Raw genomic sequence first — 26,485 nt, 5'->3', positions numbered from 1 at the left:
ATTAGCCACTTGTGGCTTTTTTTTTTTTAAGATGTTATTTATTTATTCATGAGAGACATAGAGAGAGGCAGAGACACAGGCAGAGGGAGAAGCAAGCTCCCTGTGGGGAGCCAATACGGAACTCGATCCCAGGACCCTGGGATCATGCTCTGAGCCAAAGGCAGACGCTCAACCACTGAGCCACTGAGGCATCCCCACTTGTGGCTATTTAAATTAAAATTAAGTAAAATTAAAACATTAGTTCCCCGGTATTACTTAACCACATTACAAACGCTCAGTAGCCATATGTGGCCAGTGGCAAATGTACTGGGCAGAGCATAGAACACTGGCAGCACTGCAGCACCAATCTGAGGTGCTCAAGAGTTAGAAAGATGCATGGAATAGGTACGTAAGGACAGTTTAATCTTTGGGCGAAAACATTCTTTTTAACCTGTGTCCATTTTCCATGTTTCCTTTGACATCACAATGGCAAAACCAGCCACTCTGGTCTGGGACCAAGCTAAAAATACAAACACAGGGAAAACAGTTGAAGCCTTAAAGTTGTAAGAGTAAAAGAAGAAACTCACAAGCTCACCAGAGTCTAACTTAGTTCACCAGAGTGAAAATATACCCAAAGCTTCAGCTAGAAATAAATGAAGCATTACTTTGCCTAATTTTTAATAGCTAACTGAGGATTAGGCATTCAGGATATAACTTAGAAGCCAGTCAATAAACATATTTATGGAGGAATCCATTCATTAAGAAACATGAGCATCTTCTACCTGCCAAGCACTAAATGGGTAACCAGGAGGAATGAGAGCATTTAAATCACTGACTCTATTCACCAAATATCATAATGGCTTAAGAATCACCAACTCCTAAACAGGGAAAAACACCAACAAATTTTGCTCATCTGTGGTTCTTCAGAACAGCAAGCGGGTGACAACAATGTGCCATCTCCAGCATATTCTTTGAGGTTGTTAACTCCTGTGGTGTTCAATGCCCATCAATCTGAACCAGTCACAATGATTTAGCAAAAAACAAAGAAGGAAGAGTCCTTTCCAAGAGAAAAGAAGAAATGAATTGCAGTTTATCAAACCTGTACTAAGCTATAAGAAAGAAAAGACAATCCTTGCCGGAAATATCATAACCTCAAAGAATATCCTTAAAAGGTAACATCAACAAATCAACATTTATCCAACAGCTCCCAAGAAGTACACTGGGAGCTAGAGGCACATAAAGATATTCAAGTGGTCTCTTGACCTCCAAAAGCTTTCAGCTACTTTGAGAGAGGAAATGTTCATGAACAATCACAATGGATGCAAATACTGCAAGTGGAATCCCCAGGAAATAACTGTAGGACAAACTGCCAGCTAAAAGGACCTTAGAAGTCTTTTGCCCAAATCTCTCCCTTGTCTGAAATCCATTCTACAATATTTTTATAAAACATTTATTTATTCAACCTAAGTACACCAGACATAAAGATATCACAACCTCATAAACATTTCAGAAGCAATGGAAGATAGGAACTGAAAAGAGCTGAAGAATTAAGAGATGAGCATCTTCAAAGAGATGCTGTTTAGAAATATGAACTTGACAGTCAAGTGAATAGCAAATAAATACAATACAATAATGTAGAACAATACACTGAAGTAGCACGATTAGCAAAGGGTCCACTATGACACAAAGCCAGATGAAAAAGTAACAGGATTTTCTAAAACCATTCCCAGCTAGAGCTTTGACTATCCAAAAGGGGGCAGAGGGCTGCCCCGGGTGGATCAGCGGTTTAACACCACCGTCAGCCCAGGGCGTGATCCTGGAGACACGGGATCAAGTCCCATGTCGGGCTCCCTGCATGGGGCCTGCTTCTCCCTCGGCCTGTGTCTCTGCCCCTCTCTCTCTCTCTCTCTCTCTCTCATGAATAAATAAATAAAATCTTTTTAAAAAGGGGGGGGCATAATAAATCAAGGTAAAATTCTATTCTACCTGCCCCTTCAACCACCCACTCCTCCCCAGCTCTCCCTGGTCTGTAGGACACTTCTATTTTCACCTGAGCCAGGAGAGGAAGAGAAACAAATACTGACTCATTAGCCACTGTGTGTCAGGCATTGTGCTAGTCATTTCATATGCCATTTAATATATGCAGAATAAATAAGAGCTGTTCTGGTTGATTAGAGATCCTCGGAGATGGGCTCAAGAAAACTGCCTGGCATAGGATCCAAATTTATTATGCTATTTTAGAGGCATTTGGAAGGCAGCTTAATAAAGAAGGAAAGGGTAGCAGAGACCTGAAGACAGGTCTGGACTTGGGATCTGGTCCTACAGTTATCTGACTGCCAAAGTTGTTGGGCCTCTCTGAATATCAGTTTCTTAAGGTCTACCTCATCTCCTCACAGGCTGTTCTAAGGATCAAAATGGAACATATATATAAAAGGATTCTATAAACATAACACATCACTGATATCCATTTACTAAGCATCTATACTATTCTAGACTCTAGACAAGGTCCCTGTTCTCATGGAACTCATTTCTACTAGGTAAGAGACAGATAATCAACACAAATGAGTGAACAACAGTTTCTAAGAGTGATGAATACTCTAAGGAAAATAAAACAGGTGACATAAAAAAAAGAGTGACTAGGAGAAAGGGAGTCACTTTCAATGGAATAGTCACAGAAGGCCAAGCCAAAGTTCTATAACTGAGACCTCAAAGACATCTTTAGCCAAATGAAGAGCTGGGGAAACAAGTATTCTAGACATAAGAAAGAAGACAAGCTCGGCATGTTTGAAGCACTGAAAAGATGAGGTATGCCTGGAACACAATGAATAAGGAAAAATATTAAGAGATGAGGTTGAAAAAGTGGACAGAGGCCACTTTTTCCAATACAGCCTTGACCACTAAAAGGATATTTTAATTACCATAAAGTCCTTTTTTTTATCAACATGGCCCAATAAACTGAGCCATTTATGCAAATATCTCGTGTACATTACCAAAAGAAGGAGACTTCCAACTTTCTAACTTAGCAGTGCCACCACCAAAAAATAAGTGGGAAGATCCTATACGATAGTTGTAGACATGAAATTCTTAAGAAATTTATCTGAACAAAGACATCATGTATTATGTTTGGTAAATCAAATAGTTAAAAACAAAATCCTATAGTGAATAGAACAGAATTATAGAATATGAATTGAAAAAAACACTGAAGTTTTTAACAGAGAAGATATCAGTTCATTCAGCAAATATTTATCAAGCACCTACTATGTGCCAGGCATGTTCTAAGTATAAGAGATACAGCAAAAAAAAAAAAAAAAGAGATACAGCAATGAACAAATCAATGAAATTTTAAGCAATAACTAAGCAGAAGGTTTAAATGTAGAAGTATCATAATACCAAAACTGAACTTGAACTTATGTCTCAGCATATTCTGAAACAAGAGTTATAGGCTTAGTCAAGTGTACCTGTCAGAAAGCAAACTTACCAAGGAATTCTTAATCACTTCACTTCTATAAAATTCTGGAAAAGAAGAAAAAAAACAATAAGTGATATGAAAGAAAATAAGCTCATTAACTCTTAATCCTATAAAATTTTTAACATATATTCTAGTAAAACATTTAAAAGATTTTCAAGGGATCTATTTTCTCTATATCTTTATCTGCAAAATAATAAAATAAAAACTAAATAAAAGAGCCTTAAAGGGAAAACATTAATAAAGAAAGGTCAAAACCTGTTAAGATTTAATTTAGTATATTTTATCCCAGATTCAAACTTGAGCTCTTAAAAAATTAGACTTTCTTCTCTCCTATCTTACTGCCACTCTATAAAAACTGATTCCATATGCTCTATTTATCTCAAACATCTCTAATGATTATCCTTTGTAGTACTATGGAATGGACACTGATCTAGCAACTAGGTTACCTTAATTGTAGTTCTACTATCATTAGCATTCTGTTCCTTTCATTTCCTTAGGCCCATTTTTCATTAGACAACTTAAAGAATTAGACTAGTAAGCAAAGGCCCTCTGTAAGCATTAAAATTTCATGATTCTACAAATCTTCATTTATATTGTAAATGTTACAAAACCTAAAGACAATAAAAAGAGAGAAATGCAGCAGAGGTGCAGTGCCTCTTCTGACCCTGCTGAAGTCACCATCATGACTAAGGAAAATAAAACAGGTGACATAAAAAAAAGATAATAAAAATAAAAAATAAAATAAAATAAAATAGGTGACAAAAAAAATAAAATAAAACAGGTGACATAAAAAAAAGAAAAGGCTCTGTCTCTGCAGAGCCTACAAAAGACCTTCGTATCCTTCTGTTGCTCTAAGACAAATTTCCCAGGTGTGATGCATGGGCCACTGGTATTTGAGATGATTTTAGGTGATCACGGACACATTTTATTTTTTTCTTATATATTTAAATTTATGTCTCATATATTTATCAACCCTTAATTTTAAGCTCTGAAATAACAATAGCATTTGTTTTGTACAACTGCTATCTCCTCAGCACATAAAACCATTCCTGGCACAGAGGAGACATTCAATAAATACTTTTTAATTGAATGAACAATTTTACTTAGACATAAGTTTAAAAATAATGAATTTAAGGGGCACCTGGATGGCTCAGTTGGCTGAGCATCCAACTGTTGATTTCAGCTCAGGTCATGAACTTATTAGGGTCATGAGATCAAGCCCCATATTGGGCTCCATGCTCAGCAGGGATTCTGCTTGAGATTCTTTTCTCTCTGCCTCTCCCCTGCTCACTCTAAGTAAATCTGTTTTAAAAAATTAAAAATAATGAACTTAAAAATATATATTAAGTATGTAATGGTATAGATGAAACTCAAATATAGTGAAACATGTGAAAGAAGTCCACTAACAACTGAAACTTAGGAATAGGCAAAAAAACAAAGAGTAGGCCTAAACATAAAACTCTTACAGGCAAACTCTTTAGGTTAAAGTATTTCTTGGTAAACAAACTCTATGTGTGTCTCTCTTAAAAAAAAATAAATAAGGATAATTATTTTATTTTGTAGAGAGACAGTCACAATGTATTAAATTAACGTTCTAAGAATTTATAACAGGATCCAAATTTTCATAACTATGCTAATAATGTTTATCTTAGGTGGTAGGATTAGGCTGCTAACTTTTATTTTCTGCTTGGCAGTTTCCTATTTTTCTATTTAGAAAAAATATTTTAAATAAGAAAAGGGATATTCTAATTGTTTTGAAAAGAACCCTTCTGATAAACATTTAGGTTACTGCTAATTTTTATATATTTCAAGTAATGTTATAAATAATCATTTAGAGATATATATCCTAGATAAATAATCATTTAGAGATATTTCAAGTAATGTTATAAATAATCATTTAGAGATATACTTGAATCTATAAGATAAACATTTAGAAGTAAAATGCAAGACAAAAGGAAAAATACAGTTTGAATTTGGTAGATATCACCATATTGTTTTCTAAAAGTATTATACCAATTTATAATTCCACTTATGAAAATACCTGTTTTCCCTACACTGGTAATCTTAAGTATTATTTTTTTCATTTCTTCCCAAATGATTAACCAATTACTTCAACCATAAATTAACTATAAAAATGTTTGTGTGTAGGTATACATGTTTGTGTGTATAGGCATATGTGTGCATGCATGTGTGTGTTCTAATTTATATGTGCCACGTTTATTTTTAGGGGTAAGAAACCTAAAAGGGTTAAAAATGTTTTTTATTTCAAAGTACTTTCAATTTATACAAAATATATTTTTATATCGTTTGAATTTCTTACAAGCATGTATAACTTTAAAATCGATGGAAAAAATATTCTTCTTTTCTTTAGAAAGAAAGAAGTCCTCAGTTTAATCTGCAAAGTGTCTAAATTAAACAGTTCCCAAAATATATAGCTTCAGCTCTACGATGACTAGTATCATTATTTCTTCTAAAACTTTGCTGAGGGATCCCTGGGTGGCACAGCGGGTTGGGCGCCTGCCTTTGGCCCAGGGCGCGATCCTGGAGACCCGGGATCAAATCCCACGTCGGGCTCCCGGTGCATGAAGCCTGCTTCTCCCTCTGCCTGTGTCTCTGCCTCTCTCTCTCTCTCTCTCTCTGTGTGACTATCAAAATAAATAAATAAATAAATAAGTAAATAAATAAATAAATAAATAAATAATAAATAATAAATAAATAAAAAATAAAAATAAAACTTTGCTGACTGAATCATTGTATGTATAAATGAAACTAAACAATCTGCTTTCTTCATTAGACCTTCAAAACAGAGTTGCTAATTTAAATGGAAAAAGATCCACAAAAAAGCCATACATGGGGATCCCTGGGTGGCTCAGCAGCTTAGCGCCTGCCTTCGGCCCAGGGCATAATCCTGGAGTCCTGGGATCGAGTTCTGCATCAAGCTCCCTGCATGGAGCCCGCTTCTCCCTCTGCCTGTGTCTCTGCCCACCTCTCTCTCTCTCTCGCTCTGTGTCTTTCATGAATAAATAAATAAAATCTTAAAAAAAAAAAAGCCATACATGAAATCATGGAGTCTGAGGCACTTTCTAACATGTTAAACATGGGCCTACCCTGTTCACAATTCTGTTACATATTGTCAATAAAATTAGCAGCATGATACAAACTATAATATAGTGAATGTAGGAGAATTTAGAGTCAAAAAATAGTTCCGGTCCCCAATCTACCTATGACCTTCACCCTGGATGATCAGTTAACCTTTTGGGTCACACAGTTTACCTTTAAAAGAATAATGAAACATGGAAAATAACAGGGGTATTTTAAGGTTCAAATGAAATAGTGAACTAAGAGACACCTGGGTGGCTCAGTGGTTGAGTATCTGCCTTTGGCTCAGGGCATAATCCTGGAGTCCTGGGATCAGGTCCCACATTGGGCTCCCCATGGGAAGCCTGCTTCTCCCTCTCCCTCTGTGTATATCTCTGCCTCTCTCTGTGTGTCTCTCACAAATAAATAAATAAAATCTTTAAAACAAAAATAGTGAATTAAAAACACTTTATAAACTGTAATTTTTATTAACATAGTTGTACTAATTTTTATTAATTCAATTTAAGCCAAACTATTTGTCAAGTAAATTTTCGGAGATAACCACCCAAGACCTATTTCTACATGAAAGGGACCATTAAAAAGATACAAATGCTTCTCTATCCATGCTAAGTAAGACCTAGAAAAACAAAGCAATCACAGATTACAGAACCTGGCTTCAATGGCATGTTTTGGTTGTTATGCAGCATTCCAGTCATTCAACAAATGCTTTTTTAGTACCTCAACCTCACTCATAAAAGAAAAAATACAAACTTAAACTATACTATAAAAGTATTTTCACCTATCAGATTGGCAAAAATTCAAAAGTTTGATTGCATACAAAAAAAAAAAAAAAGTTTGATTGCAGTCTGTCGGTGAGCCTGTGGGGGAAAAGGTGCTCACACCTGGCAAGTGAGAAGACAATTTTGCAATATCTACCAAAACTGTAAGTGTACATATCCTTTGTACTTCCACTTCCTGGAAATTTACCCCACAGTTATACTAGCACTCATACAAAATAATGTACTTATGAAGTTATTCAAAGCATAACAACCCCAATACCTACCAAGAGAAGCCAGTGAAATACATTATGGTACATCTATTCAATGCAAAATTATGCAGGGAAAAAAAAATTGGAGAAGCTCTAAAAACTTAGGGAAGCTTTCTATGGAAAAACATCTAAGACATTTTAGGTGAAAAATGCAAGGCACAGAAATATATATAGTTTGGTACTATTTTTTACTCGCATTTGCATAAAGAAGTCAGAAAAGAGAAACAGGAAATGTAGAACAGTGGTTATTAGGGTAGGGTAAAAAACTAGGGAGATGAGACAGGTGAAAGATTTTAAACCTTTATATATATTTTGAACCATGACTACATTAGCTATGAAAAAAATTAAATGAAAAAAATATATAAGGGCTTAATATGTGCCAAGCATCATTCCAAGGGCAGTAACCTAAAATTTTATGGATTATATGGAGTTCATCTTCTGATGTATTCAAAAGAGCTGGTTGGCATTCCAGGAGAGGACAGGCAATCACATTTCATGGGTAAAGAAAAACTATGACTGAAGAACAAACTTGGTTTTATGAAAATTCCAAGTTTAAGAGAGAACCAAGATTAGAACCTAGTTCTTCATCCATTAACACAAGGCTTTGTTCTCTGAGGGTATGATAGCTTTGATTTGAACTACCTAACAAGTAGGCAATGTGCTAAGAGCACCAGAAGATGTCAAAAGTCAAAAAATCTCACACATAACTTCCTGGGATCTGCTGTTAATTCAGCCAAAATAAAAGAATAATTTCGAGATCAGTATTTCAAATATTCGTCCAATTAAAAAAAAAACTTTTTAGGGGCACCTGGGTGGCTCAGTGATTGAACCTCTCTGCCTTTGGCTCAGGTCATGATCCTGGAGTCCTGGGATCGAGTCCCGCATCAGGCTCCCCACTCCCTCTGCCTATGTCTCTGCCTTTCTCTCTGTGTCTCTCATGAATAAATAAATAAAATCTTAGAAAAACAACAACAACTTTCTTTTAAAACTAAAAAATGATGCCAATTAACAGGTGGTACAGGTGGCTTTGTGAGAAGAGCCAGATGGTCCTCTATCATGATCATCCTACACCAAGGCCACGTAATGATCATGAAATGAATATCGTGTTTGTCATCAAAGGTTCAACAGGATAAATTGGATTAACCAGGCTTACTAAGCAAAGAGCTTCCTCACTCTTCCTAAGATAGTCAAAAGTTATAAAGCCCAATATGTGGGCCCAAAAGAAGACCACAGACTCCATTCAACCATGACATGTGGAGTAGAAATAGGTCTCAGAAACCATCAGTTCTCTCATTTTAGAGATAAATTAACCAAAGCTCACAAGAGGAACTAAATGCCCTAGCCAAGGGGCTTGCCACTTAGAGACAGATGCAACACCACTGGAAGAGACTGTGCTTCTCTGTGGTCTACACCAGCTACTTCCAAATTGTATGAATGATCATTTTTCATCACGAGAATTTTAAGAAGCAGTCTATGATAATTTCTAAACTCAAGGTATAGTCTGAGCTAGAAAATAACAAAAAGCAAACCAGAAAAGTCACTTTGTTTCCATCATATATCTCTAAAAAAACTTTTTACAAGATGGTCATCAACCAACTACTCTCTTCTTATAAACTACTTCAATTGTTAATATTACAAATTACCAAATACCTAAAATGTGCTAAGTACTATGTTAATTATTGTCATCAAAGAGAACACTGGAACAAGAACATAGAAGTTTTATAAAAATAATCAAGGATTGATCATATAGAAAATTACCAAAAATTTGAAATACTCGGGGTTCCCCGGGTGGCTCACTAGTTCAAGCATCCAACTCTTGGTTTCGACTTAGGTCATGGCCTCGGGGTCATGGGATCAAGCCCCCATGGGGCTCCACACTCAGCAGTAAGTCTGCTCCTCTCCCTCACCCTCTGCCCCCCTCTTCAACTCTAAGTTGGGTAAATAATTCTTTAAAAAAAAAAATGTTTTACTGCTCTGGCATGGGGCACCTGGCTAGTTCAGTCGGTAGAGCATGTGACTCTTGATCTTGGGGCTGTAGTTTCAAGCCCCATATTGGGTATAGAGATTACTTACATAAAAATCTTTTTTAACCTAAAAAAATAAAACAAAACACTCTGGCATTGTCATAGATTGCTAATGATAAAACCAATTAGTGAGCAATAGACCAAATATATTAAGTTTGCAAAAATGCTTATACCTTAGGACAAACAGTGACCCAACTGTTTCATTTTCCTTCTGGAACATAGGAAGAAAACATATTCCAGTCCTCTTTTCATCTAAAAAGGATGACACTACTGATTTATGGCCAATGGAATGTGATAGAATTGATGTAGGCCATTTCCATTAAAAAATTCTCCTCAAATAATCTTTCTCTTTTGCCATGCCAAAAGTCATGTATTGATAATAGTAGCATTCCAAAATAGAAGGAGCCTGGATACCTGAGTCACTGCTTAGAGGACAGCTGCCAAGACTATGCCTAATAAGAATACCTGCACTGGACTTAGTGTAAAAGATTTATTATGTTATGCCACTGAGATTTGCAGTATTTGTAGTAGCTAGGATTAATCATTCAAATTAATACAGTATTTTAAAAATACGCAATGGTTACAATGAAAAATAAGAATGAAATAAAATTATATGAAAATGCAGAATTTAGAATCCTTTTTTTCATCCTTAAAAAAAGTTTTTAATGCAATTTACATTATGTTGGGGGTTCTACCCCATATAATTCCTGACTGAATCTTTTAATGAGCATATGCTCATTGAAATTAAAAAACAAAAAAGGTATTATATAACTACTACTTTAATAATGGTCTTTAAAAGTAATTAAAACTACGGACGCCTAGGTGGCTCAGTTGGCTAAGCGTCTGCCTTCAGCTCAGGTCATAATCTCAGGATCCCAGGGTTCAGCCCCGCATCTGGCTCTCTGCTCAGCAGCAAGTCTGTTTCTCCCTTTCCCTTTACCCCTTCCCCTGCTTATGTTCTTTCTTTCTCTCTCTCTCTTTCTCTCTCTCAAATAAATAAAATCTTTACTTAAAAAAGTGATTAAAAACAAAAATATAAAATATCATTTGCGGGATCCCTGGGTGGCGCAGCGGTTTGGCGCCTGCCTTTGGCCCAGGGCGCGATCCTGGAGACCCGGGATCGAATCCCACGTCAGGCTCCCGGTGCATGGAGCCTGCTTCTCCCTCCTCCTGTGTCTCTGCCTCTTTCTCTCTCTCTATGTCTATCATGAATAAATAAATAAATCTTTAAAAAAAATAAATAAATAAAAAAAATAAAATATCATTTGATTTTTTCATCTTTGCCACAGCAAAATTCAAATAACCTTAGTAACTCTAATTAAAATAATACCACTTTTTGTTAATATAAATAGATCTTCAATCACATCTTACCAAGCGTTATCACTTTATCTCAGTTGTTCCTCAAAAAAATCTGTCTTGCCAACTTCATAAAGCATCATTATCTCCACTTTAGAAATGGGAAAAGTGAGGTTCAAAAAGCCATGATTTTTGTCCAGTATCACACGGCTAGTAAATGGCTGAGCTAGACCTACTACTATCTAAGTATTTTCAATTTTTATTCAATATTTCTGCTATATACCATGTTTTGTTCCCTAATACAACCCAACACAGGTCAACTGATTATAACCAAGTGCCTTTCATTCAATATGTATTCAAAAGATGATTGTGATTTAGAATCAGATATTTATTTGTTCTACTCTCAGAACTGCCACTTATGGAGCAGTCCACAGTACAATACGTGCAAATGAATTCAGGGAAACCACGTCATTCTTCTATAAATAATAACTCTGTATATATACAAGGAATTACAGATATGAGAAGACATAAACTAGTTCCAATTTTGCCATATTTTTTACCATAATATTTTTAAGACTATGTTTTAAAGAAAATAAAATTAATACTGTACACAGGATTCATACAATCTATTTTATGATAGCTACCAGAATAAAAGCATTAACAGCTAACATTCATAATTAGGATTCATATAATCTATTTTATGATAGCTACCAGAATAAAAGCATTAACAGCTAACATTCATAAATAAACGATAAATTTACCAATTTAAGAACAATCCAAAAGCCATGTTTCTTTTATATATATGTAACAACTGCTCATGAAATATTTTTGGACAGCAAGACAGTTTAACTTTCCAAAAAGTAATAATAGCAAAGCTAGAGGCACTGATACTCACTTGTGTTACAAAAAACTAAAAATGAGATATAACAGTCTGTGGGTAAGTCCACAGATTCCATTACCTTTATATATCTTTTCAGTATTACACAAGTGAAGCGTGAAGTAGGTATCAAGGAGCTGATGGCCATTTCTATTAACAATGTTCCGGGCAGCAATGTTCCGAAGGTGTCTAAGACGTCGCTAAAAAAAATCACAAAAAAGAAGGACACATTCAGCTTTCCCTCCTATAAAATTTTCTGAAAGTTAAGATCCAAAAATAAAACATAGAAATTTGTCCCAATTATTAATTTATTGAGCCAGTAACCTGAACCCAGTCTTATTTATGCCTCAGCATCCCCTATCAAATAGGAATTATACCTGCCCAATCTCATTTACAAGTTTGTTGTGAACATGAAATGACAACAGATATGAAGTATTGTTGAAGAGCATAAATGTTATGTAAGTACTATATACCTGTACCATAGCATTAGTATTTCCTGGAACATAAACTAAGTAGCCATTTGCTTTCTTCCCTTCTGAAGAATACTAGCAGACATGTAAGTCCATCTCATACCTACACACAAGGAGTTTTTACATACATACACCCCTGTTGCTAGTGTAGTCTAGATGCCAGATCCTCTGTACAACCAGGAAAAGATGCCAAGCCAAATATAATTCACTAGTCACTCGAGCCAGCCAATAACCCAACTGTTATGAGCTTAAATTAAATCTTCACCTGACCATTAGCCAACCAATCTCTCTTTCCTGTTCAGGCCTCCTTTCCAACAACTTCTCCAACTAAGATGCACAGATCTTTTGGAGTCCCAAGTGCTGAAAAGGTAAATGCTCCATAAGCAACAGTAAAAATCAACAAAAATACAAGATAACAGATAACCAAATAAAAGCATATCAAAAACAGTAGATGTTGGCAATGCTCAAGCCTGTGCACATTAGATTCATTCCCAAAGGCTAGTTCCCAGCATCAGATAATTATTTTCAGACTTAAAAAATCAAGTGCTCAGTTTTAAAATATGCTTAAAGATCCCCTTTCAGACTGAAAGACAGCCCAATCTACTGAGGTAAGTCCATCTTCAATTACATATGCAGTCAGCTGGGAAAGTACAGTTCTTTCTTTCCATGAGCACAGCAACCTAATCCTTTCTCTCAATCTTGAGATTAAGATTCTTTGAAAGAGTCTATTATCTAATAAATTTGTGTAATACTTTTAAGTATGAAAAGGCCCAAATATATTTACAAAAAGTTCACAGGGCTAAGGTGCCTGGGTGGCTTGGTCGATTAAGCGCCTGCCTCAGCTTGGGTCATGATTTCAGGGCCCAGGGATAGAGCCTGGGGTCAAGCTCTGTGCTAGGTAGGGAGTCCGCTTCTCCCTCTCCCTCTCCCTCTGCTCCTCCCCCTTTTTTTTTTTTTTTTTAATTTTATTTATTTATGATAGTCACAGAGAGAGAGAGAGAGAGGCAGAGACACAGGCAGAGGGCTGCTCCTCCCCCTTAATCGTACTCTCTTGCTTGCTTGCTTGTTCTCAAATAAATAAAATCTTTAAAAAGTTCTTAGGGCTTATTCTAAAAGACTCTTTTATATGATCTGTCAATGGTTTCCATTTCATACTCTGGATTTCAGCAACTACCATTCCTTCTATATATTTTTCATTAGCTCTCTCAATCAAGATTTTTAATTACCCTATAAACAATAATCACATCTATTTTGCTGTAAGATTGCAATTTTGGTCCTCTGTTCAGAGACCTGAAAATATTCCCCAGTCTCTAGAATAAAGTATACTTGCCCTATTGCTTTCAAAGCTCTGTATAATCTGACCTCTCTGCATCCTATCTTTATTTCTCACTAGATCTTCCACATACCCAAACCCTCAGTCACACATGAATGCTTAAGGTTCCATGAAAAAGATCATGCATGTTCCTAGCCCCAAGCTTTTGTTAATGCTAGCCCCTCAATCTAGAATACCATTCTCTTAGAGGAGAACCTATTTCTACTTCAAAGTTTGAGAGAACACTTCTCCTTCTTTTGTCCCTAATTGAAATTAGTCTTTTAAAAACTGAACAAAGGGGCAGCCCCGGTGGCGCAGCGGTTTAGTGCCGCCTGCAGCCCAGGGCGTGATCCTGGAGACCCTGGATAGAGTCCCACATCAGGCTCTCTGTATGGTGCCTGCTTCTCCCTCTGCCTGTGTCTCTGCCTCTCTCGCTCTCTCTCTCTCTCTCTCTCTCTCTATGAATAAATAAATAAAATCTTTAAAAAGATAAAATAAAATAAAAACTGAACAAATAAGAACTTTGCTTCTATCTCTCCTATAGCACTTATTTCATTTAACCTATTCTTATTAGTTGATTAGTTATCTTCCCTATTAATCTAGGAGGAAATGACTTGATGATAGAGGCTATTATCATCACTACACTGTCAGCACTTATTAAATGCTTACCATAATATGCCATGCACTGTGCTAAACACTTTGTACATATGATCTTATTTAATCCTCATAACTCCATGATGTGAGGTTTTACTCATTATTTATCTCTTTATCCCAACATTCCTACATAACCTACATCTCCCAACATTCCTACATAAAATAGTAAATAATAAATGAGTAGTATAGCTCAAAAGAAGGCAGGAAAGGGATCCCTGGGTGGCGCAGCGGTTTGGCGCCTGCCTTTAGCCCAGGGCGCGATCCTGGAGACCCGGGATCGAATCCCACGTCGGGCTCCCGGTGCATGGAGCCTGCTTCTCTCTCTGCCTGTGTCTCTGCCTCTCTCTCTCTCTCTCTCTCTCTCTGTGACTATCATAAATAAATAAAAATTAAAAAAAAAGAAGGCAGGAAAGAAAAAGGATTATACCAATATATGTGGATATATATCACACACTTTGATCTCCTATACACACACACACATAATTGATACGATCTGGTTCTCCCCTATTGCCACAGAGAACAGAGTGAGTAATGATCTATCCTTCAACTCAAGAAAATAATTTTATGACAAATATAATAATAATGGAACAGACTGCCTTACAAAACAATACACAAGAGTTGGACAGAGATATAATCTATAATTGATGAGCAGATACTGTTGAAGAAATCTTTCCAGTATTTTGGAAGTTAGCACAATCAGCTCCAAGACACCTTCTGATTCCAAGCTCTAGGATTCTAAAATTAGCAATGGAGGGAGTCTACAAACATTCATCCAGGTAGATTACCAACGTATCACTACTGTTTCCATGTTTCCTTTCACTAACATGAGCAAAACAGAGATCACCACATGAGGGCATTTCATAGGAAGGTTTACCAAAACAAAACAAAACAAAACAAACTCCTCCTCCACAAATTAACCAACTATACTTAAAGCACGGACTTTGAGCTATACAACTTTTTGCCCTTTCCACTATTTTATTTATTTCAAAAGCATTAGGGTAACTATTTTCATTACACCATGATGAATTAAAATACAAGGCACTCTCAGCAACTAGAAGGACAAAGGATATCAGCTCTGTGCAGGTAAATTATTGATGTAATCTTGGTGAAAGGCAGTAAATGTATACATGATCCCTCTTTTGCCCTTTGTCTTGGCTTCCTCTTTAATCATAAAACTGCTTTTCATTTTTAAAAAATGCTAAACTGTAATAAAACGAAGTTTAATTAATAATAGTGTGCCAATGTTACTTTTCAGTTCTGACACATGAAAAATGGTAAGGTAAGATGGTGACATTAGGGGAAACTGAATGAAGGAATTCTCTGTACATTTTTGCAACTTTTCTGTAAATTTAAAATTACTGCAAAAATAAGGTTTTTCTTAAAAGTTACTGCCTTTTTCAGAGTTAGGAAGTGTGTAACCAGGACAAAAAGAGTGCCAATAAGACATTTCACAAGTACTACTTAAGAAAACTCTTCTCCATTTCCACCATTCACTTTAATCTCCCACCTCCTCTCTTTCTCTTCTTTCCCTAAGACTTTATGCAATTAAAAAGAAACACTGGAAGGTTAAGTAAGAAACTCATAAAAAATGATTACCTATGGGGGTGAGAACAAGCTGGAGGGAATAAGTAAGACTTCTCTGCTACTTGTTTATATAGTTTTGACTTCTGTACCATATAAGTGTCTTACATGCTCAAAACAAATTTTAAATAAATAAGAAAAAGTGTAAATCAACTAACCTAGTCCAAAATATAATGGCAATACCAAAACTTACCACCAGTTTTAGGATATATTATCTACCTTCACCCAAATTATTAACCCTATAACCCAAGAAGTATTGAGGAAACCAGAGTGACATAAAGGATCCTCTCTTATTCATAGTTCCCCAAGATCTATACTTGAAAAACAGTATGTAATTTTACCTAATATGGAAATAGGGTTAGTTATGATTATGAAATGTTCTCCATGCATCATTCTTCAACAGTAGTTTAGGCAGCAAAGGTATACTCTTATAACGTCCACTCCCAAAACTAAAGCTGAACAGATTTTTATTTTTAAATTGGAATTAATATGGCTTAAAATCTTTGAAATGCTTTCTCTAAAACATCCTATATAGAGAACAAAAACACACACTAACATATAAAATTAAAATCTCCTATTCGGCTTTGATTTGTAATATTGATAGGTATAATTAGAGCAGAATTCTTTTTTTTTTTTTTTTTAATTTATGATAGTCACACACAGAGAGAGAGAGAGAGGCAGAGACATAGGCAGAGGGAGAAGCAGGCTCCATGCACCGGGAGCCCGATGTGGGATTCAATCCTGGGTCTCCAAGATCGTGCCCTGGGCCAAAGGCAGGCACTAAACCACTGCGCCGCCCAGAGATCCCAGAGCAGAATTCTCCTAATTAAACATTGGCAGTGAGCAAAAGATCAGTATGACACTAAATTCTTAAACATTTTTACAAATCTTTCAAATATAAATTCTAAAAAAAAGACTTAAGTGGTATGCGTTACAGATCTGAAACATTTGCTTTAGTAAAAAACGAATTACTCTTTAGTAACGATTGAAATTGATGCCTCTTAAGAATTTGTTAATACTACTACTGTTGTTAGGCAACTCCTTCAAAAACAAAACAGTAGTCTAAAGAAAAGTATTTTTTTTTAAAGATTAATTTTTTTTTCATTTATTTATGATAGTCACAGAGAGAGAGAGAGGCAGAGACACAGGCAGAGGGAGAAGCAGGCTCCACGCACCGGGAGCCCGACGTGGGATTCGATCCCGGGTCTCCAGGATCGCGCCCTGGGCCAAAGGCAGGCGCTAAACCGCTGCGCCACTCAAGGATCCCTAAAGAAAAGTATTTTGTTCTTTATTTTGTGTTTGTATTGTCCTGCCCAGGACCTATTTGATTAAAACAAAAAAACTCCTTTGCAGAACCACCCTCCCTACTATCAATCTCTAGGCTTCCTATAGAATTAACTCGGGATCCCTGGTGGCGCAGCGGTTTGGCGCCTGCCTTTGGCCCAGGGCGTGATCCTGGAGACCCGGGATCGAATCCCACATCGGGCTCCCGGTGCATGGAGCCTGCTTCTCCCTCTGCCTGTGTCTCTGCCTCTCTCTCTCTCTGTAACTATCATAAATAAATAAAAATTTAAAAAAAAAAAAAATTAACTCTACCTCCAACCCCAGGGATGTTCATGCCATGACTCAGATCAGGTCAATCAGCACATTCCTTCTCCCTAACCATATTAGATGACTTAATTAGGACCACTGAAAGACTCAGAAATATTAAATTATTGAGAGTTCCTTTTTTTTTTCCACACTGGCCCTGAACCTGGAAGCATACAGAGCTGGAGATGTTGGCAGCTGTCCTTCCATCACAGTGAAACCAAAGAATGAAACCAACAAAGAAGAAAGCAGAGTAAAGAGATGTGAGATTCGGTTCCTGACAACAATTTAAGTGTCTCTGGATCAAACCATACCTAAAATGAGAACTGCAATGACAACTACCAGCTCAATCTTCATAAAACTTTCAAAGATTACTACTAGGGAGATTTATGTTGTGGCTATCTATTTAAGATTCATCCCATTACAGGTTAGTAGATGAAGAATAATATTCTAATTTAGTGACAGGGTATACAGAAATGTTTCATTTTGTTAAACATCCCCATGTTTTAGGAAATGATCATTTCTGGTAGGTCCGTTCATTTTTGTTGATACAATTTTGAATCTCAATATGGGTGACAGCTTTAAAAACAGTCAAATCACACTTCAGAATGGAAAGATGTCCAAAGCAATTTTCAGTAGTGAAATATGTCACTGGGGTTCGATATTCCAGTGACATTCCCTTACAGGCATCTAAAATGTTCTGACTTCTGAAGTATAATAATGACCAAAGAGAACTAAGGTGCCTTTGATCTTGTTCCTCATCACTGCCATAGAGAGTGATTCAGGGAGGCTGATGGCCAACAGGAAGAGGATGGGGCTCCCATTCACCAGTCCTTCCCTGTCTTAACCCTTGCTTCAAAAACAAGAGTACTGTGGTTCTTTATATATTTATCATTCCACAAATCCCCACCATAGCCAAACTAAATAACTATCCCACACATGCCTTTTATAACTCGTAAGACCTTAGAGAGATTATCTTCAAAACACATTTTAAACCTAATTTGTTTAATCTACAAGAGCTATTATAAATCAATAATATCAATAATCTATAGTCCAATGGAAAAGGGAGTAAAGGATATAAAAAGGCAGACCACAGAAAAAGAAATGAAAATGGTCCATAAACATAGGAGAAGATGTATAATCACACTCCTAATGAAAGATATGCACATCAAAACAATCATTCCACCTCATGGCAGACTAGTTTCCAAACAATGACAAACCAATACATCACACCCCCGCATGCTCTCTTACTATGTGATATTGCCACTCCTCCATTACATAAAAGGGTCTATGTTCCCTCTCCCTTACATGTAGGCAAGCCTGTAACTATAGTAGAAATTAGACTACATGACTTCTGAAGCTAAATCATAAAACGATCTACTTCTCCTAGGCTGCCCTTAGAGCCCAGTCACTCGAATGTGAGGACACCAAGCAGCTACATGAAAAGGACTTCATACTTGTTCTCCACAGCTCCAAGTGAGATTCCAGCTACAGCTAGACACATAAGTGACCATGTCAGCCCCCAGCCTTTGAACCACCAGAAATGACAACAAATAAAGCAGAGAGAAGTCATTCCCACCACAGCCAAATGAAACTGCACAATCATAAGCAAATTAAATGACAGTGTTGTTTTATGCCACTAAATTTTCTTTCTTATTCACCAACAGAAAACGAAGAGACCTATCTGATTAAACAATCAAATTAGTCTTTGTCACGGTTGATATGAGTAAGGAAAATAATGCCAGAGGAAACATAAAATGGTTCAATCTGGAGGGAGAGCAATTTAGCAATAATTATTAAATTTTAAATTGTATGGGATCCCTGGGTGGCGCAGCGGTTTGGCGCCTGCCTTTGGCCCGGGGCGCAATCCTGGAGACCAGGGATCAAGTCCCACATCGGGCTCCCGGTGCATGGAGCCAACTTCTCCCTCTGCCTGTGTCTCTGCCTCTCTCTCTCTCTCTCTGTGACTATCATAAATAAATAAAAATTTTTAAAAAATTTTTAAATTGTATATAATATTTGAGCAAGCAATTCCACAAGGCACAAAAATGTGTGCAAATATGCTTATTCTGATATTGGCTGTAAGAGCAAAAATTTAATGACCACACTTAAGTTGTAGTACATTTATACAACAGAAAATTATGTATCCATTCTTTAAGAAGTCCTAATATGAAATACAAAAGAGCATGCAATTTCAAATGTTCACATAAAGAAATATTACTATATACTCTGAATGATGTAGATCAAGGGTTGCCAATTCATTCTGTAAAGCAGCAGAGAATAAATTACTTTAAGTTTTTCAGGGCATATCCCTTCTCTTCATATTCTTGTTTGTTTACAATCTTTTAACCAAGATAATCTTTTTTAGTCTCCTCAGTTACAAATGCCAGTAACTGTTGGCCAGTTTGCTAACCCCTAATGTAGAATGGTATCTATATTAGTAGATAGTAATAGTAATTGTATCCCACAGATACTATGAGATAATCTTTTAAAGTAGCATTTGTCTTATAAATGTAGTTAAACCTGTCCCCTTTCCTAAATCCTCATTTTTTTCAGGTCAGGCCTTTATTCTCCGCCTGAGACTAGGCTAAACGGCATGGAGGAATAAGGCCCATGTTGTCTCCAGTAAACTCAGATTACCACTATTTTGATTTTTTTTTTTTAAGATTTTACTCATTTATTCATAGAGACAGAGACACAGGCAGAGGGAGAAGCAGGCTCCATGCAGAGAGCCTGACGCGGGACTTGATCCAGTGTCTCCAGGATCACGCTCTGAGCTGTAGGCGGCGCTAAACCGCTACACCACCGGGGCTGCCCTGGTATATATTTTTTTTTTGAGGGACCACAAAAGCAAACCTGACAGATGATTAGTTTTCCATATTCCCACAGAAGGTAAAAATGCTGAATTACTAATTGAGAATTTAAGCTTGATAAATTAGATCAGTCTTTTAAAAAAAATGCAAAAGCTCCTTCTAAATTATAGCATTTAGCCACCTAATTTTTCTAATCTTTGATCCCACCTGAAAGACTCCCTGTAAAAAGTGTTGAAAAGAAAAAGCTTAATTTAAAACTAGTGCATGAGGGACATCTTGGTGGCTCAGCAGTTGGGCCTCTCTGCCTTTGGCTCAGGTCGTGATCCAGAGGTCCTGGGAAGGAGTCCCACATTAGGCTCCCCACAGGGAGCCTGCTTCACTCACTGCTTACATCTGCCTCTTTCTCTGTGTCATCATGAAAAAATAAATAAAATTTTAAAAATAATTAATTAAACTAGTACTTGGTGCTATTGGCTATAGGCAAATAGTGCCAAGAGCCAATGTTACAGATTTAAACGAAAAACCTACCAATTCTAATCTCTCATAAAATACATGATAGCTCCTACCCCTGAGTGCTCTCTGATGCAAATCATAACTAAAGCCTTTATTGTGTCAGTTCCTTCAGTTCTCACTCAGTCCCAGAATTTAACCCAGTTATTAGTAAGTACTGCTAAATTATAATACAAACTTCTCTATAGGAAAAGACAAAATAGATCTCTGAACTTTCTACATTTCTTATACACGTTGGCTCTGGGTTTTTTTCTCTCCACCCTGTCCACCCCCAATCTTGGTGGAAAGTCCCAACATGCCTTTCTTCCTCCCTGTTTCCTCTGGGTAGTGTTGCTCTAAGAAGCATTATCTAGCATTGTTCTCTGCCTGTATCTCTCATCCTCCTTCTCTTGTTCCCTTCTTCCTTCTATTTTATCTTGCTCGTTTCTCCTTCACAGACCATGCCAGGAACTGTGGGGGTACAAACAAGGCATTCCCTAATTTCAGAGTATGTAACCTTAATTTTAAAAAGCTGAAGTTTGTGCACACAAAAAGGCAAATCTGAGGTCAAACAATCCAGCAGTATACTGTCAGTGAGCATTTACTAGAGAAGTGTTATTCTAGAAATGTTAAGACCAAAGAAAAAAGACACAGAATTACACAGGATGACCTGGAAGATACAAATTGGAAGAGGAGACAGCTTTCAGTGGTCCAAGTGTTAAGAGTAATATCATGGCCATAATTTGCTTCAAAATAATTCAAGTGAGAGAGGGAGGATGATTAGGCAGGCATACAGGTAAAAACAAGATATGCCATCACGTGGCAATTACCAAAGTCAGGTAACTGGGAGTTCATTATGCAACCGCTCATATATATGCATTTCAATATACACTGATATAAAAATATATATATATACACTGATACATACAATACATATTTTACTATACATATTTCATTATTCACCAAAAATTCCATATTAAAAAAGTTCTAAAGTAATATTCTAAGAACAGGGACACCTGGGTGGCTCAGTGGTTAAGTATCTGCCTTCAGCTCAGGGCATAATCCTGGAGTCCTGGGATTGAGTCCTACATCGGGTTCCCTGCAGGGAGCCTGCTTCTCCCTTTGCCTGTGTCTCTGCCTCTCTCTCTGTGTGTCTCTCATGAATAAATAAATCTTTAAAATATATATATTAATAAGAACAGGAAAAAAGGGTAGACCATATAGGGGCCTAAAGCAAAAATGGGCTTAACAGGGAGACTAGATAATGGATATGGATGAGGATGAAAAGATTGACAAAAGAAATAAGGGAGATAAAAGGCCCTTACAGAAATATGAACTAATCAATAAAGGTGTTAGGGCAATAGAATACCCATAAAAATAAAAATAAAAAAGAATGAAAGAAAGGAAAGAAGGAAGGAAGGAAAAGATATGTGTGTGTGTGTGCTTAGAAAACATACTCTATACCTTATATCAAATTCTAGATGGCTTAAAAATATTTAAATGTAAATAATTAATGCATAAAGTACCAAAAGAAACAATGAGGAATTATTTTATAATCTCAAAAGTCCAAGAATGACAAAAAACTCAGAAGCTATAAAAAGGAAAAAAAAATCAATAAATTTTACTACATAAAATGTTTTTAAATTATGCATGGCAAAAACTGCCATACGCAAAGTCATAGGAAAAACAACCTAACCAAAAATTTTTAACTCACATAACCAACTGCACTAAAACATAAAGAGCTCCCAAAAATCAATAAGAAAAAAAAAAATCCAACAACCCAACAGGAAAAAAATGGCAAAGAATATTAACAGATAATCCACAGAAAAGGAAAAACAAACAGCACTTAAACATGAAAAGATTCTCAACCTCACTCGTAAGAGAAATGCAAATTAAAACTACACTAAAATTGGCACGGACCAAAAAGTCTGCTAACATATTTAGAGGCAAGGCAGTGGCAAAACAAGCACTTGGCAGAAAGAGTACAGGTGGAAAACATCAGAAGATGGCAATCTGGCAGTATCTACCAAAATTACAAATGCAGTCTCTGACCCAGCAACTTGACTTCTCCATTTGTGAAAAAATATACACTTAGAAATATGCAATGTAATATATGTAATACACTATTGTCTGTATTAGCAAAAAAACTAGAACTACATTAAATGTCCATCAATAGGGACCTAGCTAAATAATGATATATCCGATAATGGAGTACTAACTAGCTAAATAATGATATATCCGATAATGGAGTACTAACTAGCAACAAAGAATAAATTAATGGCAGCTCTCTGAGCACTGATATGGAACAATCTGTAAGATATTAAGTAAAATTTTTAAATTTTTAAATTTAAATTTAAGGGACACCTGGGGGTTCAGTGATTGAGCACCTCCTTCAGCTCAGGGCATAATTCTGGGATCCTGGGATCGAGTCCCACATCGGGCTCCCTACCAGGAGCCTGCTTCTCCCTCTATCTATGTCTCTGCCTCTCTCTCTGTGTCTCTCATGAATAAATAAATAAAATCTTTAAAAAAAAAAAGTCTCCTAAATTACATAATAAACAAGTTGCTCTTTAAAAAATAATAAATAGGGGCAGCCCCCGTGGTGCAGTGGTTTAGCTCTCTCTCTCTCTCTCTCTCTGTGTCTCTATTAATAAATAAATAAAATCTTTTTTAAAAAATTAAATAAATAAAAATAATAAATAATAAATTTAAATTTTTCAATTATTAAAAATTAAATTTTTGTTAAATACCTAACTGCTAAATTATATATTATATATTATACATATAGTTTATATATTTTATAATATAAATAATTTAAAAATAATTAAATAAAAATAAAACACAGGGCACCTGCGTAGCTCAATCTATTAAGCATCTGCCTTGGGCTGGGGACATGACCCCAGGATCCTGGGATGGAGCCCCTCATTAGGCTCCCTGATCAGTGGGAAGTCAGCTTCTCCCTTTCCCTCTGCCCCTCCTCCTGACCTGTGCTCTCTCTCTCTCAAATAAATAAATAAAAATCTTAAAAGAAAAATAAAAAAAAAAAACACAAAACACAAAAGTTTGGGGCACCTGGGTAGCTCAGTTAAGTGTCTGACTCCGGATTTCAGCTCAGGTCATGATCTCAGGGCTGTGAGAACAAGCCCCACATCTGGCTCTGGGCTAGGCACGGAGCCTGCTTAGGATTCTTTCTCTCTCTCCCCACCAGCCCCTGCTCACTCTCTCTCTCTCAAAAGAAACCATGAAAGTTTACATTAGTCAGTGTGTTTAACATGTTAGCATCTGTGTTTCACAGGGAAAAAAAAGAATTTAATTATGTAATTAGTGGAGATGCATAAAATATAATTGGTAACACTGGTTATCCCAGGGAAGGGAAAATGGGTATTTGGAGTACAGAGTAGTATGGAGACTATTCACTGTACCCACTTATACACCTGTGAATTGTGATCCATATGAATATATATATTTTTTTTTTTAATAAAACCAGGGGCACCTGGGTGGCTCAGTCTTTTAACCATCTGCCTTTGACTCAAGTCATGATCCCAGGGTCCTGGGATGGAGCCTGGCATTGCTGAGCAGGGAGTCTGCTTCTCCCTCTTCCTCTGCCTCTTCTCCAGCTTGTACGCTTGCACACACTCTCTCTTTCTCTCTCTCTCAAATAAATAAAATAAATCCTTAAGAAAAAGAGAGAGACACAGCAATCAACCTTTAAGCAAAGGTATCTGTAATAGCCATTACCAAAAGCAGTGTGACATAGTAATAAGAGTTCAAACTACAGTCAATAATCCTGAACTCCAGGGTAGCTCTATCACTCACTAGTGGGCAGATCACTTACTTTCTCTGAGGTTGTTTACCCTCCCATAAAAATGGAGATATTTCCTGTATGCCTACTTCTGTGGGTTAAGGATCAGATGAAATAATGGATATAAAAGCTCTCTGAAAAATCATAAAGTACTTTATAAATACAAAGTATTAACAGAAATAGGGATGTTGAGAAAGGGATGTGGTTATCAGTATAAAATGATTAATTGGTTTAGGCATTTCTAATTTGAAGTGAAGAAACATTTAGAATTCATTTATCTAAATAGAGGTGACATGGTGTCAAATATAATAGATCTCCAAAGGACAAACATTCAATAAATAGGATTGCAAAACTGGAAAACATCCTGAAGGTCATCTAAGCCTCTGCTAGATGGATTACCTGAGACTTTGTTGGAGACACACAATCTTGGGTCCCCACTACAGATCTACCCAATCAGAATCTATATTTTAACAGGACCCCTGGGTAATTTTTATGTACACTTTAAGTTTAATAAGTACTAATCTAGGGGGATCTCTGGGTGGTTCAGAGGTTTAGTGCCTGCCTTCGGCCCAGGGCGTGATCCTGGAGTCCTGGGATCGAGTCCCACATTGGGCTCCCTGCAGGGAGCCTGCTTCATCCTCTGCCCATGTCTCTGCCCCTCTCTCTCTCTCTCTCTCTCTTTCTGTGTGTGTGTGTGTGTGTGTGTGTGTGTCTCATGAGTAGATAAATAAAATCTCTAAAAAAAAAAAAAAAAAAAAAGAATAAGTACTAATCTAGGCATCTTATTCATTTTTCAGATATAACACTGGGGCCATAAGTAAAGGGACTTAGCCGTGTTCACACTAAAAGTACCAAAATCAAGATTTGGACCCAGGACTGATCTCTTGGACTATGTGTATATGCGTGCAAGTACACCATGTATTTGCTTCCCAGAAGTTTCAAAAGCCAGGAGACATCTTTGCCCTGCAGATATCCTATGACCCCATCATTTTTGATCAGCCACCAGCCCATCAATTTTTTCTTTCTTCACTATATCTCTGGCATATCGTTCCTTCTTTTCCACATTCTTCATTCATTGCCCTAAAACTATTGCTGTGTATACTATGAAAAATCAGCTTCCTTCTCTTATCTAGGTATCAACTACCTCTTCTGCAAACAAGACTGCTCTTACAAATAGCAAGCTCTATAAATTCCAAAAGAAGATGCAAGCCATTAAAAACCATTAAATATTGGCACAAAACTGATTCTAGGCAGAATTTATGTTTGAAACCTAGCAAAACGAGCAACTATAATTTGGTAATCCTAATCCAGAAACTTCCTGTTGTCACTCCCACTATTTCTTTCCCATCACCTTCTCCTTTTTGCCCTAGAACTGACTCAGGTCTTCATCTAATAAGGCCCCTCTACTACAATCAAGCTTTGCTAAATAAATCCAAAGGCTCTGAATCTACTGTCTATTACCATTTTCTATCCCAATCTGTCCCATTACAGTCTCAACATTCACAAACATTCTCATATCTTCATAATTCTCTCCTATACACTATATTCTAATAAACCAAAGTATTTCATTCAACGTTTCTTGAATATCCACGATGTGCCAGGAACTACACAATGAAAAAGAAGTCTAAATACCTTTGATTACTTTTTCCTACATAAATTCAAGAAAATTGAAAGCCCTTGTCTCTGCCCTATGTGCATTTCTGCACCAACAAGTTTTGACTTTTGGGGGGCACCTGGGTGGCTTAGTCAGTTTAACCATTCAACTCTTCACAGAATTGTAATGAAGAGTAAATGGAGTGACTACAAAGTACTTAGACACAGTGATGGTACATGCGACATTGGTACATGTGACAGTTCAACATTACTATTATTATCAACCATCCTAAAGTTTCCTCATTCTTTTGTGGTAAGTTTACCTCAGAGCTTCAAAATCTATCCACTGAAATGGAGCTATACAGGTTTGTGAAGTTACAAGCAAAGATGAAACTGGAAAACTACATTTTAAA

At 36.6% G+C, this 26,485-nt stretch overlaps 1 protein-coding gene across 6 annotated transcripts in view; it reads right to left on the bottom strand.

Moving 5' to 3' along the window:
• The window catches only part of UVRAG (UV radiation resistance associated), a 313,421-nt gene that overhangs the window by 270,278 nt on the left and 16,658 nt on the right, over positions 1-26,485 (bottom strand). For 5 of the 6 annotated variants that reach the window (XR_013362269.1, XR_013362268.1, XM_077867104.1 and 2 more), the window contains exons 2-3: positions 11,854-11,971; positions 3,458-3,492 (exon numbers count right to left, since the gene is read on the bottom strand). Coding sequence is in view for 4 of the 6 variants with exons in the window: in XM_077867104.1 (XP_077723230.1) it covers positions 3,458-3,492; positions 11,854-11,971 (153 nt within the window). In the remaining 2 variants the exon portion in view is untranslated. Of the gene's footprint in view, positions 1-3,457; positions 3,493-11,853; positions 11,972-12,244; positions 12,269-26,485 lie in introns of those variants that run through there. The other variant, XM_077867102.1, reaches the window with a different exon arrangement.

Source organism: Canis aureus, chromosome 23 (genome assembly GCF_053574225.1).
Source record: "Canis aureus isolate CA01 chromosome 23, VMU_Caureus_v.1.0, whole genome shotgun sequence".
NCBI classification, from domain to species: Eukaryota; Metazoa; Chordata; class Mammalia; order Carnivora; family Canidae; genus Canis; species Canis aureus.
Note: the sequence above shows the minus strand (reverse complement) of the source record. Positions and strands in the feature narration are given on the sequence as shown.